The 11,163-nt window shown below is 43.4% G+C and overlaps 1 protein-coding gene across 1 annotated transcript in view; it reads right to left on the reverse strand.

The window, feature by feature from the left end:
- The window catches only part of ZNF598 (zinc finger protein 598, E3 ubiquitin ligase), a 35,917-nt gene that overhangs the window by 5,958 nt on the left and 18,796 nt on the right, over positions 1-11,163 (reverse strand). The window contains exons 2-8 of the mRNA XM_035895948.1: positions 8,215-8,398; positions 6,672-6,801; positions 4,195-4,406; positions 3,386-3,603; positions 2,509-2,626; positions 1,272-1,453; positions 1-56 (exon numbers count right to left, since the gene is read on the reverse strand). The exon at positions 1-56 is cut by the window's left edge and continues 10 nt beyond it. Coding sequence (XP_035751841.1) covers positions 1-56; positions 1,272-1,453; positions 2,509-2,626; positions 3,386-3,603; positions 4,195-4,406; positions 6,672-6,801; positions 8,215-8,398 — 1,100 coding nt within the window. The remainder of the gene's footprint in view (positions 57-1,271; positions 1,454-2,508; positions 2,627-3,385; positions 3,604-4,194; positions 4,407-6,671; positions 6,802-8,214; positions 8,399-11,163) is intronic.

Raw genomic sequence — 11,163 nt, forward strand, 5'->3', positions numbered from 1 at the left:
TGCTGAGCCAATTGCTGGAAAGTCATCTTGGCTTAAAGCACCGTTAGCAGCTGCTTCTTTTGGAGCATTGACAAAAAGAGCAAAGAAATGTTTTCAACTAAGATCCATTCATTTCAGAGTGGAAGCTACCAATGAACATGACAGCAGCATTAACAAGTCCTATTTTCAGCAGCTGATGATGTCATTAACTGTGACATTCCAAGAGGACAATTTAAATCCATGCATCACTATTTCCTTCAATTAACTGCATTCACCATTATGTCATCACGTACCGGCTGTAGCACGTGGGAAATTCATGATACTTATCAACCAATGTTTTGCTCATGCCAAGTACTTTGTGAGGGAACCCTCCAGAGGCCAAGATGCCAATGCCCCTGTCCAGCTGCTCCATAGCAGAGGTTAGCACTCGACTGCCTGCCCAGGGTCAGGACGCTCGTCAGAGCCTCAGCGCTCCAACTGCTTCACTTGGAAAGCTGCTCCTCCGAGCTGTCCATCACACCTCTGCTGCACAGATGCCCAAACTGCCCAGCAATTAGCTCCTGGGTAGTCATTTTGCATCGAAACATAACTCATTCCTAATTTATATTTGCCTTAAAATCCAAATGCAGCACTGCAGGCTGCAGCAATTCAGGGACAGATTGATAACAGCTTTGACATACGTGCAGCAAAAGCTGGGCAGGCAGCTGGGGGAGATAACCTTGCCTGTCATCCCCAGCTGAGCTGTGCCCATTAACCAAACAGAGCTCTCAGCAAATAATGAAAGCATACAACCTTTAAGTGGGGATCCTGCTGTAGGAGCAATAAAACAGTGGAAAATGGATATGGAGCAATAGTTATATCAAAACACCACTGCATCATATTTATTTGTCCCAAACTGGGCCTGGGTCAAAACAGTTAAAGGTTTACTTTCAACAGCTACAAACTCTTCCTGGGAATAACTTGTTCTCAGAGAAGGGGAAACTGAAGTCGAACATCACAAGAAATCAATTCTTGCATGCCAGAGTAGGAAATGGCACATTCTTAGATCATATTGACTTGGATGGAACATCACACATACTGTCCTGTTGTCAATTGCATTTGCTATTTCTACCCAGCTCCATTTCAGACACATTTCACTGCAAATCCGTGTTGGCTGGATTACGATTCGGCATAGCTCTATCCTCATTCACCAGCTCTTGAGAAGAAGAACATGTGGCGACCCCCACTTTTGCCAGGCTGATCTCCAGACCCGTCATGCCTCCCTGCAGCTGCAGAGCACGTTCAACACTAACCTGTAGCATCGTTTGAAGACTTTGGCACACGTTTGGAGCTGAGCACTTCAGAATCCCTCAAGTCCTCCTTTTTACCTCTACTGCTACTGTCCTCTTTGTCTTCTACGCGTTTCTTCTCCTCTTGCCGTTTAGCTGCTACAGATGCCCTGACTGCTGCTGCAACATCTCTATCTTCTTCTTCCCTACAGGACAGGGCAGATTTTCTTGGTCAAACAGTAAGGATTACCGAGCATCTTTGTCTCACTCCAGCTCTCACCTCTCCGGTGTTGCGGCCGATGACTGTCCCTGATCTCGTGCTGCCACCTGCTGAGAAGGCTAAAACAAACCCACTACTCCAAAACACCCTGGCGCTGGCTGGTGAGACAGGCAACATTCACCCCCTGGATTTGCAAGTTCTGCATGTGGTGATAACAATCCAGGCCAGAAGAAACCGGGGTGAACCAGGAGAGACAGTACCAAGGATGCATGGGGACACCTGTCTCTCCCATTCATTTTTAAACGTATGAAATCATACTTGTAGGCCACGGTAATTCTTTGAAACATGGTTTGTCATGAACTCTCAACACATGCACGATCCACATGCGACACCAACATATAAGTGTTTAGAGATGGACTTTTTCCCCCAGTGAAATCACCAGTAATGAACCAGCTGACCGTCCAGCGAGAAAAAGAAGAAAAATAGATGTGCAGTATGTATAAAGCGCTCAGGTCTTGTGTGGATGAAGAGACATATAAATGCAAAATTTCATTTCAATACTTAACCCTCTTCTTTTTCCAAAGCACTCAGTCTGGCCACACAGAGATCTGTTAGTTCAATGAAAAGCATGGTCCTTAGAATAGAAACGTCACGATTACCCAGACCAAAAAGTCCATTAAACCTGCAAACACTTGTCATTTACTTCAGAAAATCCTATTTAGAAAAGGTAGCATAAAAACAGTTGCTGACATTAACTTAGGATTCTGAGTTTTTAACCCACAAGTTGCAGATTACACTGTTTGTTTCCCGTGTCAACTCCAGAGAGCTGAACCTTCACACAAAATAATTCCACTTTGACCAAGCATGTGGTCAGCACACAGGCTTAGCCTGAAAGCTAGTTCTACTGTCAAGAATTTGCTATGGAGGCTTCCAAATTTTCTACCCACTTCCTTCCTACTGGTCCACCAAAACATCGTTAATTGGTAAGTCAAAACCAACACTAAGCAGCAATAAAATTCCACAAAATGTTGTGCCGCTCACCTCTTGTATCTCCAGCTGCCTCTTCGGTTTTGCTGACTTCCTCGGCCGCCCAATCTGCCTGACCTCCCTTGCCTGTTATACCTGTCAACTTCTTCATAGTCCTCTCCACCTACAACACCTAAACAGGAGGGATAGTTGGTCACTCTCAAAGTTATTTCTCTAACCTGGGCATCACTCTATGTCTGAGAAAAGCAGAAATAGACTAGTACAAACAAATCTCTCTAGATTTCTTTCTGATGATTAAGTAGTCTATATAGCTTTCAGGACTGCTACATTAAAATATATTTTACAGTATATGGATTCCACGTGTTGTAAGATGTGATGCGAGTTTTGAGTTATTATGTTTTTATGCAGAGATGTCTCTCAAACAGTTCCACACAGAAGAAAAGCTCATAGGTATTTTGATCCCTGTGCTCCTAAGTGGATACGCTACTCTGGTCTCATGCTCTGTGTTCATCACTACTTTGTATTAACCGTAATCTCACTCTAACTGTAAGTCATTCACGTAATTACAAATTGGAGAAAAAGAGTCAGCACTTTTCCTAAAATTATGTTATCATCATTAAATCCACACATGGGGGAAAAAAAAATTGTAAAACGGTTTAGGTAGGAATAGGCCTCTGGATGTCACCTGCTCCATCCTCTCCCTCAAAGCAAGGCCAACTCTGAAACTATGTTAGGGTGCACAGGGCCCCCGACCGGTCGAGTTCAGGTTACCTTCAAGGACAAACTCGCAGGGTCCTCTTCCAGGGCTCACTCACCCTTTTTGCATAGAATTTCTTCCCAGCTAGGAAATGTTCACCAGATGTTGTCAAAAACCCACAAAGCAGTAAGAATGAATACGTTTCTGTCCACCTCATCCCACCACCACACTTACCCTCATTCCTCCTCTGGTGCCTAGGAGCATAGTTAAACTGCAGGTCTATCTGCCGGTTCTGCCTGGCCTCTGCCCTGTTCTTGCTGTGGCAGGCTGTTTTGTGTGCTTTATAATCTATTTCTGTGCGGAAAGCATGGGTAAACTGTTCTGTGCTGCACCGACCCTCCTCGCAAAGGAAGTGCTTTTCGCGGAAGTGTTCACGAAGGTATTCATAATCACTGGAAAGAGAAAAGCGGCTGAGCTGCAACCTTCCCAACATATTTCTTGGGAAAGTAGAATAGTAACTAATGGTATATGGTTACTCTTACAAGATGAAGCGAAGACAAGCCTAGGCGGTTGGTTCTTTCTTTATCCCCAGGCAAGCTTTCCAGCTGAAACCACTTGTGTACAGTCGACCCAGACCTTAATGCATGATCCCAGATGTTAAACTGAATCTACTGGCTGAGACTCATCACATCCAGCTGTACATACGGCATGTATTTCATAACAGAAAATTTACTTCTATCTGCTTTGCCCGTGAACTTTGGAGTATTAGAATTAACACACTAGACAGCCGCAGACATCTGCTGTCATGCTGCAAAACGTAACTTTTAATGCTTAACATTAATGAAGAAAACTTTAAAACACAAACTAGACAGAAAGTGATTACTTTGTCTGCTGGTTTGAGGAACAAAAGAGACTGCAGCCAACTCGCTCACATTCTTGCCCTCTGTCTTCAAGCACTACTTTCCCCAAAATTCAAAGCAGACCCAAACAATTTTTCCTCAAAATTTAAGCTACAGGAAGAGGAATGAACTGCTTGCACAAACCTGTAGTATTCCTGAGCACCATCAGAGTCACAGAAATGACAAAAATAATGATCTCGTCTTAGGTGTTTCAGTAACTCATCATTATCCAAATAACGCTCATCACAAAATTTACAGAGGGGATGCCCACGGTGAGAGGTGTCATCTGGGTCCCCGTGGATTCGATGACGGGCGAGGTCCTTACGAGAATACCATTTCCGTTCATAAGTAAAAATCTGAAGAAATACAGATATATCAGGTATTACTTCTTGTGGACAGAGAACAAAACGGAATAAGCTGGGTTGTACACAGTTTGTTCATTTGTAGGAGTGGAAGATTTGCTTCAGAAAGATGCGATTTGACAACCAACACCTAAAATTTTCAGTGAACAGGAAGCAAAATTCAAATGATAGATCCAAATTAAATCCAACTTGAGTTAGATCTTAAATCTAACATTTCGCTCAGTTTGAACATTGGAAACAGATCTAATTCACCTTTTTCCTTTTCACTTTTTTTTGTGTATTAACATAACGCAACAAACTTTAAATTATAATTTCCGTTGAGGAAAAAAATCCTAAAGATGTATTTATGAACATAAAGTATTTTGCATACTCAAACTAAAAAAAAAAAACCAAACAACAAAACCCCATAAACCAGAAGTGAGCTGTTTTGCTTTCCTCAGATAGCAATTACCCCAAGATCGCTACATACAAAGGATACAGTTCAGTGAACAAATTTTGTATTATGAGCCAATCTCCTGTCCCTACCAAGATGCAAGCTATTTTGGTAGGAAGGGTTCTGAAGATGTCAAAAAGATCAACACATCCTTGAGAACCAAACATCCTTTATTTCTTGCCTAGACAAGGAGTGTTAACTTGTTCTGGGAAAAGGTTCATTTGGCTTAGCTAGTGTTGACCGACTGAAGCTTCTGCAAGTTTAAGAACTTCTTCTCTGCACGTACTAGTAATATGAAGCTTTTTTCTGAGAAATAAAAATCTCTGCAAGATTCTGAAATTAAAAGCCAGTAAGTTCTACTGTTGTTTGTGAATTCTCAGGGAGAGACAATAACAAACAAGTTCTTTTAGCACTGGCTACTTAAGCTGACTGTGACAACACCTCTTCAGCAGAGCTCAAAGAAACCGAAAGAAGCAGTTGTACCCTCCCTGATCACTTCCCTTGAATTAGCTCTAGTGATTGCACGGCCACAGGAAAGAGTCAAATCAGGTCACTGAAAGCTAACCCTGAAAAAAAAAACAAACCCAAAACCTATTAGCGTTCATTCAGGTCAACCTGACCACTTCTGGATCCTGTCCCTTTTGGCAGTAAACTACAGCTCAGTTGGCATAAACCAACTGTGGCACCACAGGATAAACGCATTTCTCCGATTTGATACTTAATTGGTTTCAGAGAAAACAAACACACGTACAAAACCATGTGTAATGAGTTCTAAAAATGTGTTCGTGCATTAAATTCCCTCCTACGACAATAAGGAATGCTGACAACTGTTCGACACAGAGGTTAGCAGTCCCAGAATTCATTTAACAGTAGCTGCTGATTTTGTTCGACCTGTAATTCAGAAACACAAAACCCACTCTAGCTCTGGGGAGAGGCGGAGTTCTGACCTTCAGACTGTGAAAAAGCATCGCCTGACTGACATAACACCAGCCCTTCTAAGTGAAATTTGGGTGGGATTTAAAAAACTAAAGAAGGATGATGATGGTGATGATTAAGGTGAGTAGTTTTAATATACATGGCCTTTTCAGACACAGACAACTCAGCTTTCCAGTAACTGTTTTATCTTCAGCAGGTTGTAAAATACATTTTAAAACATCCCCTGGTCATGTTCTGCATGTGTACCTCAAACACAGCAGACCTCAGCTGCAGGCAACAGTGAGTTTCATTCTCCAGTCAAGTCAACAAAATACAGGAAATTTACTCTGAATAAATATACAAGACAATGAAATTATATTTCATTAAACCAGCAAGATGGATTCTCATCCTGTACACAATCCAACTGTAAATGCTACGTTGACTCTGATCTGAGAAATAAATCCGTCACTCCATGATGCATTCCGCTTTCTGAACTGGGACTAAATATTACGTAAAGTCATGACGAGTATAAGTCTTAACAGACATCAAATCTCTACTGTTGCAGCTGTAACAAAGTCTGCCTCCGACTCAGGACAAACTTCCTATCGGACAGTTAGGGGTTGGTGGCAGAGGATTGTGGCAGAGGAGCGAACATCAGAAGGTTATCAATATGATCAGGCTTAATTTAAAATATAATCCACCAGGAACCTTCAGGCCTTCTTCATTAAACAGTTTATCGAAGACAAAAGACTTAAAGCAACCAGCCTCACTGCAGGCAGACAGAGGAAACTTAAAAAAAATAAATCGGTGCTGTTCAGCCACCCCCTTCTTCCCACCTCCCCAAGTACTCTTGCAGCTGATATAAGGAAGGACCCCTCCTTCCCACCCATCAAAACACAGAAGTAGCTCACCTTTAAGTGTTTAACACAGAGTTTGCAACAGAAGAGTTCATGCTGCTTCCTCATATGCTGTTCCAGATCCGCAAAGGTACTGAATGGCTTCACATCTGGACACAAAGAGCATTCATGCTGCAGCAGCTTCCTAAGGGACAAGAAAGATTTCCTAAAAGTTATCCGATTCCCTCTCAGCAACCCATTACCTTTATCAAGAAACAAATGTTCCGTCAGTGGCAGAAGGCTGCATTTTTATAGCTCCCCCAGCAACGCGTAATGAGGTTAGCCTCCTGCTTATTCCAAGAATACTTTGTCATCTGTCAGGGCAGAACAGAACCAAATTACACAGAGGCTTCAACTGTAAGAGAAGAGCTGAACAGTCACGGTGTAAGTGATACACTGCCACTAAAAAATTTTGAGTGGACTGTAACATGTCCATGCAACAAACCCCTTGCCCATTGAAGATTCAGCTGATACATGCAGCTTTTGCATCCAATTTAATTACATTTTCTACTGTCAGAAACTGAAGAGTACAGTGGGGGGAGATAAGAAAAATTGTAATAGAAAAGGCGGGGGGGGGGGCAACCAAACAAAAACCCCACAGTGATTTCCAACAAGAGCTGAAGACAGAGCACTGGTCGCAGTGGGAGACCCCACTCCCTCACGCTTGATTGCTGCCCACGGAACTGTAATCTCAGCAACTCTCCAGAAATCATATCATCAGAAGCAATTCCCAGAGCTGGTGTATAATTAATCAGAACGTGCTTCCAACTGATTCTGCTCTCTAAACCCATTGCCCAGTTCCAGACACAGGAAGTCATACAAAACTGTATCAGCAAAGCTACATTCTCAGCCCAAATCAGGTTGGATATAGTGCACGGTTCTCCAAGAAAAAGGTACCAATGCCTGCATGGTTTCATTTTTTTCACTCTTCTTTCCTCTTAACTGCTTTTTATGACCTTAAAGCCTCCCAATTAAGCAAGAAATATTTTTAGAACAGGATGCTGATGCCACATTTTTGACTCTGTGTCAGTTTTTTACTTCACCCTTTTTCTCTCCCAGTTAGAATTAAGATCTTTGTAGGCAGACATGGTTGCTCTTCTTTTCATACCATGTTTGGTACGATTGGCTTTGATTAGTCCTTATGCAGCACAGCAATAAATACAGTTATAATAGTAATTCAGCTTTTACCAATTTCCACAGCAGCCATGCAAGGAATGAAAAGCCTTTCAGCAAGTTTGCTGTTGCTCAAGACACAAAAAGCAACTTTTATTGACAGAGCAACGCTTCTGTATTTACGCATCAGCGAATCCAACACTCCAGCCTTGAGGAGTCTCTCCCTTTGCCGACGGCAGCAGCGGGCATTCATGTCAACCATGCTGCTCCAGCCTACCAAAAGCCACCTGCGCTGCACAGTGACTAAGGTAGACAGCACGGCAGCCACTGCAGTCCCATCAAACAAAACCACACTGGTGTACTAAAGCGTGCATTTCCTGCCACGTAATGCAGGTAAGAATATGCTGCTTTAGGGTTACGTTACAGAAAGGATTCCAGTACTTACCTGTACAGTGCATAAACATCTCCATCTGTAAAATAAATGTCGTATTTCTTCTCATGCTGCAACAGGTTAAGTGCTATTGTTGAGAAAGATGTAAGCTTCCGTCCGAAGACAACCTGCAGGCAAGGCAACACAAGAATCAGCGAGAGCACACTCAGGCTGCGCAGCCTTTGGGATCCCAGATAAACTCCTCAGCACAAACTTTGTTCTTTGTTTGTCAGGGAACTCGCCACAGCCCTGAAGCTTGGACAACACTTGCAGAGCTTTGTGCCATCCCAGCTGCTCATCACCACCCCCGGTTACTGCCCCCACAACTGTCAGCAAAGCCACTGTCACTGCTCCTCAACTTCCAGCGAGTGAGCCAGCTTAGGCGAAGGTGGACAGGATTAGCCTGGTCTTTGGGTTTTGAACTAGATTAGGAAACTCTTTGATGGTATGTTTTGCTACCACAGCTGTGCTAAGAGTAAATATCTTCAACCAATTCAGCCCCTTCTGGAATGAACGCCTGCCAAGTGCTCTGCCCTCAGTTGCCTCCTATCGCCTGGTAGGAGATCACACAGAAACCTACAGTCTGTAAGTGCAAAGTGACATTACTCAAAGTCTGACTGGGAAACCACGGTTTCTTCTTTCCTTAACTTAAAGCAAGAAACAAAACGCTACATCACTTCCCAAACTATTTGTACCACACACCCCTTCTGAGGGAACCTGCTTGCTCACAGCTGCTCCTGCTGACCTCCAAGCGGCTCAGGTCTCACACTGCAGCCTTTTACAACGTTAAACCTTCTTCATAACCCACCTACCACTGGTCCACTCCAGCACACATTCCCAGTTTGGGAAGTGCTGGGATAGCAGCAAGATTTATGAAACAGCTGGAATTACCCGCACTGGCCTAGAAAGACTGAGACATAAACACTGTAAGCATCTTTCAGTTTTCACAGTGAACGTTGTAAACCTAGGAGATACCTACAGTCTTATAAAAGCATTCAGTTATATCATACAGATGTAGTTTAGCCTTGCTAAATCACTCGTCTACCCTTGTTGGGGTGAAATACCATGGAACAAGTCTTTTGTGTCTGGTTTTGTGGGGTTTTTTAAAGCTTTCTTTACAGTGGGGCTACTTTTAAGTTAACCAAAACAAAAAAAGACACCCAACTTGCTGAGATATCAAGAAGAGAATACAAGTTTAAGTTTGTCAGATAAATGACAACTATGTCTAACTCCAACCATTTAAAAAAATTTCATTTCAGTGAAATTGTATTGACGTTTCATTTCAGCCCAAGGTGAGTTTTAGAAGAGAGGAATGGATTGCTGAAAAGTAGATTTTATCGCAGGAGTTCAACACCTTTTCCTACCGCAGTTCCAAGAACAAATCTCACGCACGTATATAACAAGCACACCGACAGATCCTCCGAGCCTGATCCAAGTACACATCAGGCTTAATTTACAGGTCAACAAGTAATCCTTCCTAACTTCACTCCAACGATTATGCACCACTGAAAGCACATATTACCATAACAAGTATATCCTGCTTTCTCCTCCGTCATGTCCTGCGCTGCCACTCATCTTTATAATTATATTTCCTTTGGACGTTCTGCTGTGACACTTACCGCTTCGGTCTACACTACTCTGTACGCCACCAACTGAGATCTGGCAGTGTCGTGCTTGCCTCTTCTAATTCCATGTGCACTACGCAAATTAAGAAACCCAGTTTTGGGTCCTCCAAACACATTCGTTACATCCAAGGGTAGTTTTGATGTGATTTATGCCCCCCAATATCTTTTTTTCGTTTCCTTGAGGCAGACAGAACAGTGTTATAGTGTAACTTCAAGACAATGGCGGGGGCGGGGGAAGAGCACAGCCATTAAAAATGACCTCTCAGTCAATTATAGTGAAAGGATCATTTTAAACTGTTAATAAAGGAGGGAGAAAGATGGCTGCCCAAACCATAGTTCAGGCCACATAACATAGCAGTATTGCAGAACTGAACAACTCTCAGGATTTAACAGTCTGCCTGCGACCCTGAGACAAGCAGGTTTAAGGAGCAACATCATAGCTTGCTCCTTCCTGAAGTGGAAGAAGCAGAGCAGCAGCTCCTCAGATGACTGGAGATGAAATTACTTTCATGGGGCGTCTTTCTGTACACAGAGGCTACTCATGTGCCAGTAAGCTCAGTCTAAAAACCACAGTGACCTGTCTGGCCTCCACAAAGCCTGAGGATCTTCAGCACCCAGCCGAAGATCTTTAATCCCTCCAACACTTTGAACAACAGGAAAAGCAGCCAACACCACATTTAGTTTTGGGCCTCTCCTTTGGCCAAGGGGAGATGCCCCCTCTGCAGATATATTCGTTTTATTTCATTTCCTAAACCCTCTCGGTGTATTTCTGTCAGTGATCGTACCAATTCTTTTCTTCTTAAAGGGTTTGTCTTCCCCTGCGCCAGTTCTGCAAAACCAAACTCACGCACGAGGATCCATTTTTCTAAATATCCTTGAACAACTTCTCTCCACGCAGCTCACCCCTGCGCTGGATCCTCGGCTCCCTCCACACAGCCAAGCCACAGCATCGCAGTGACCGCCCCTGAACTCCACCACGGGGCCCTGTGCCACCGGGCTGCGAGGAAAATCGAAATCTAGCAGGAAAATCGTAACTGAGGGGAAAATCACTTTTTAAGCATACACCCACCAGACAGCTCACGCTAACAGGAACTAGAGGCAAACGCGGCACGGTGTGCTGTAACGCAAGGCATGAGCAAGCCCTGAAAGAATATGAACTATGCTCTCCCCCAAGCTTAAAATCAAGTCAGGAATTCAGAGCAGGATGATAGAGTCATCTGCGATCGCCTAATATCCAGCTCTGGAGAGCAAGCCCTGCTGACTGGGGAAAAAAAAAAAAAATCCCTTTAAATTCCATTTTCTCCATAATTCGGTTGCAGCAGCCCTCCCTGCTGCTCGG

Source organism: Egretta garzetta, unplaced genomic scaffold (genome assembly GCF_000687185.1).
Source record: "Egretta garzetta isolate BGI_Z169 unplaced genomic scaffold, ASM68718v1 scaffold426, whole genome shotgun sequence".
Lineage (NCBI taxonomy): Eukaryota > Metazoa > Chordata > Aves > Pelecaniformes > Ardeidae > Egretta > Egretta garzetta.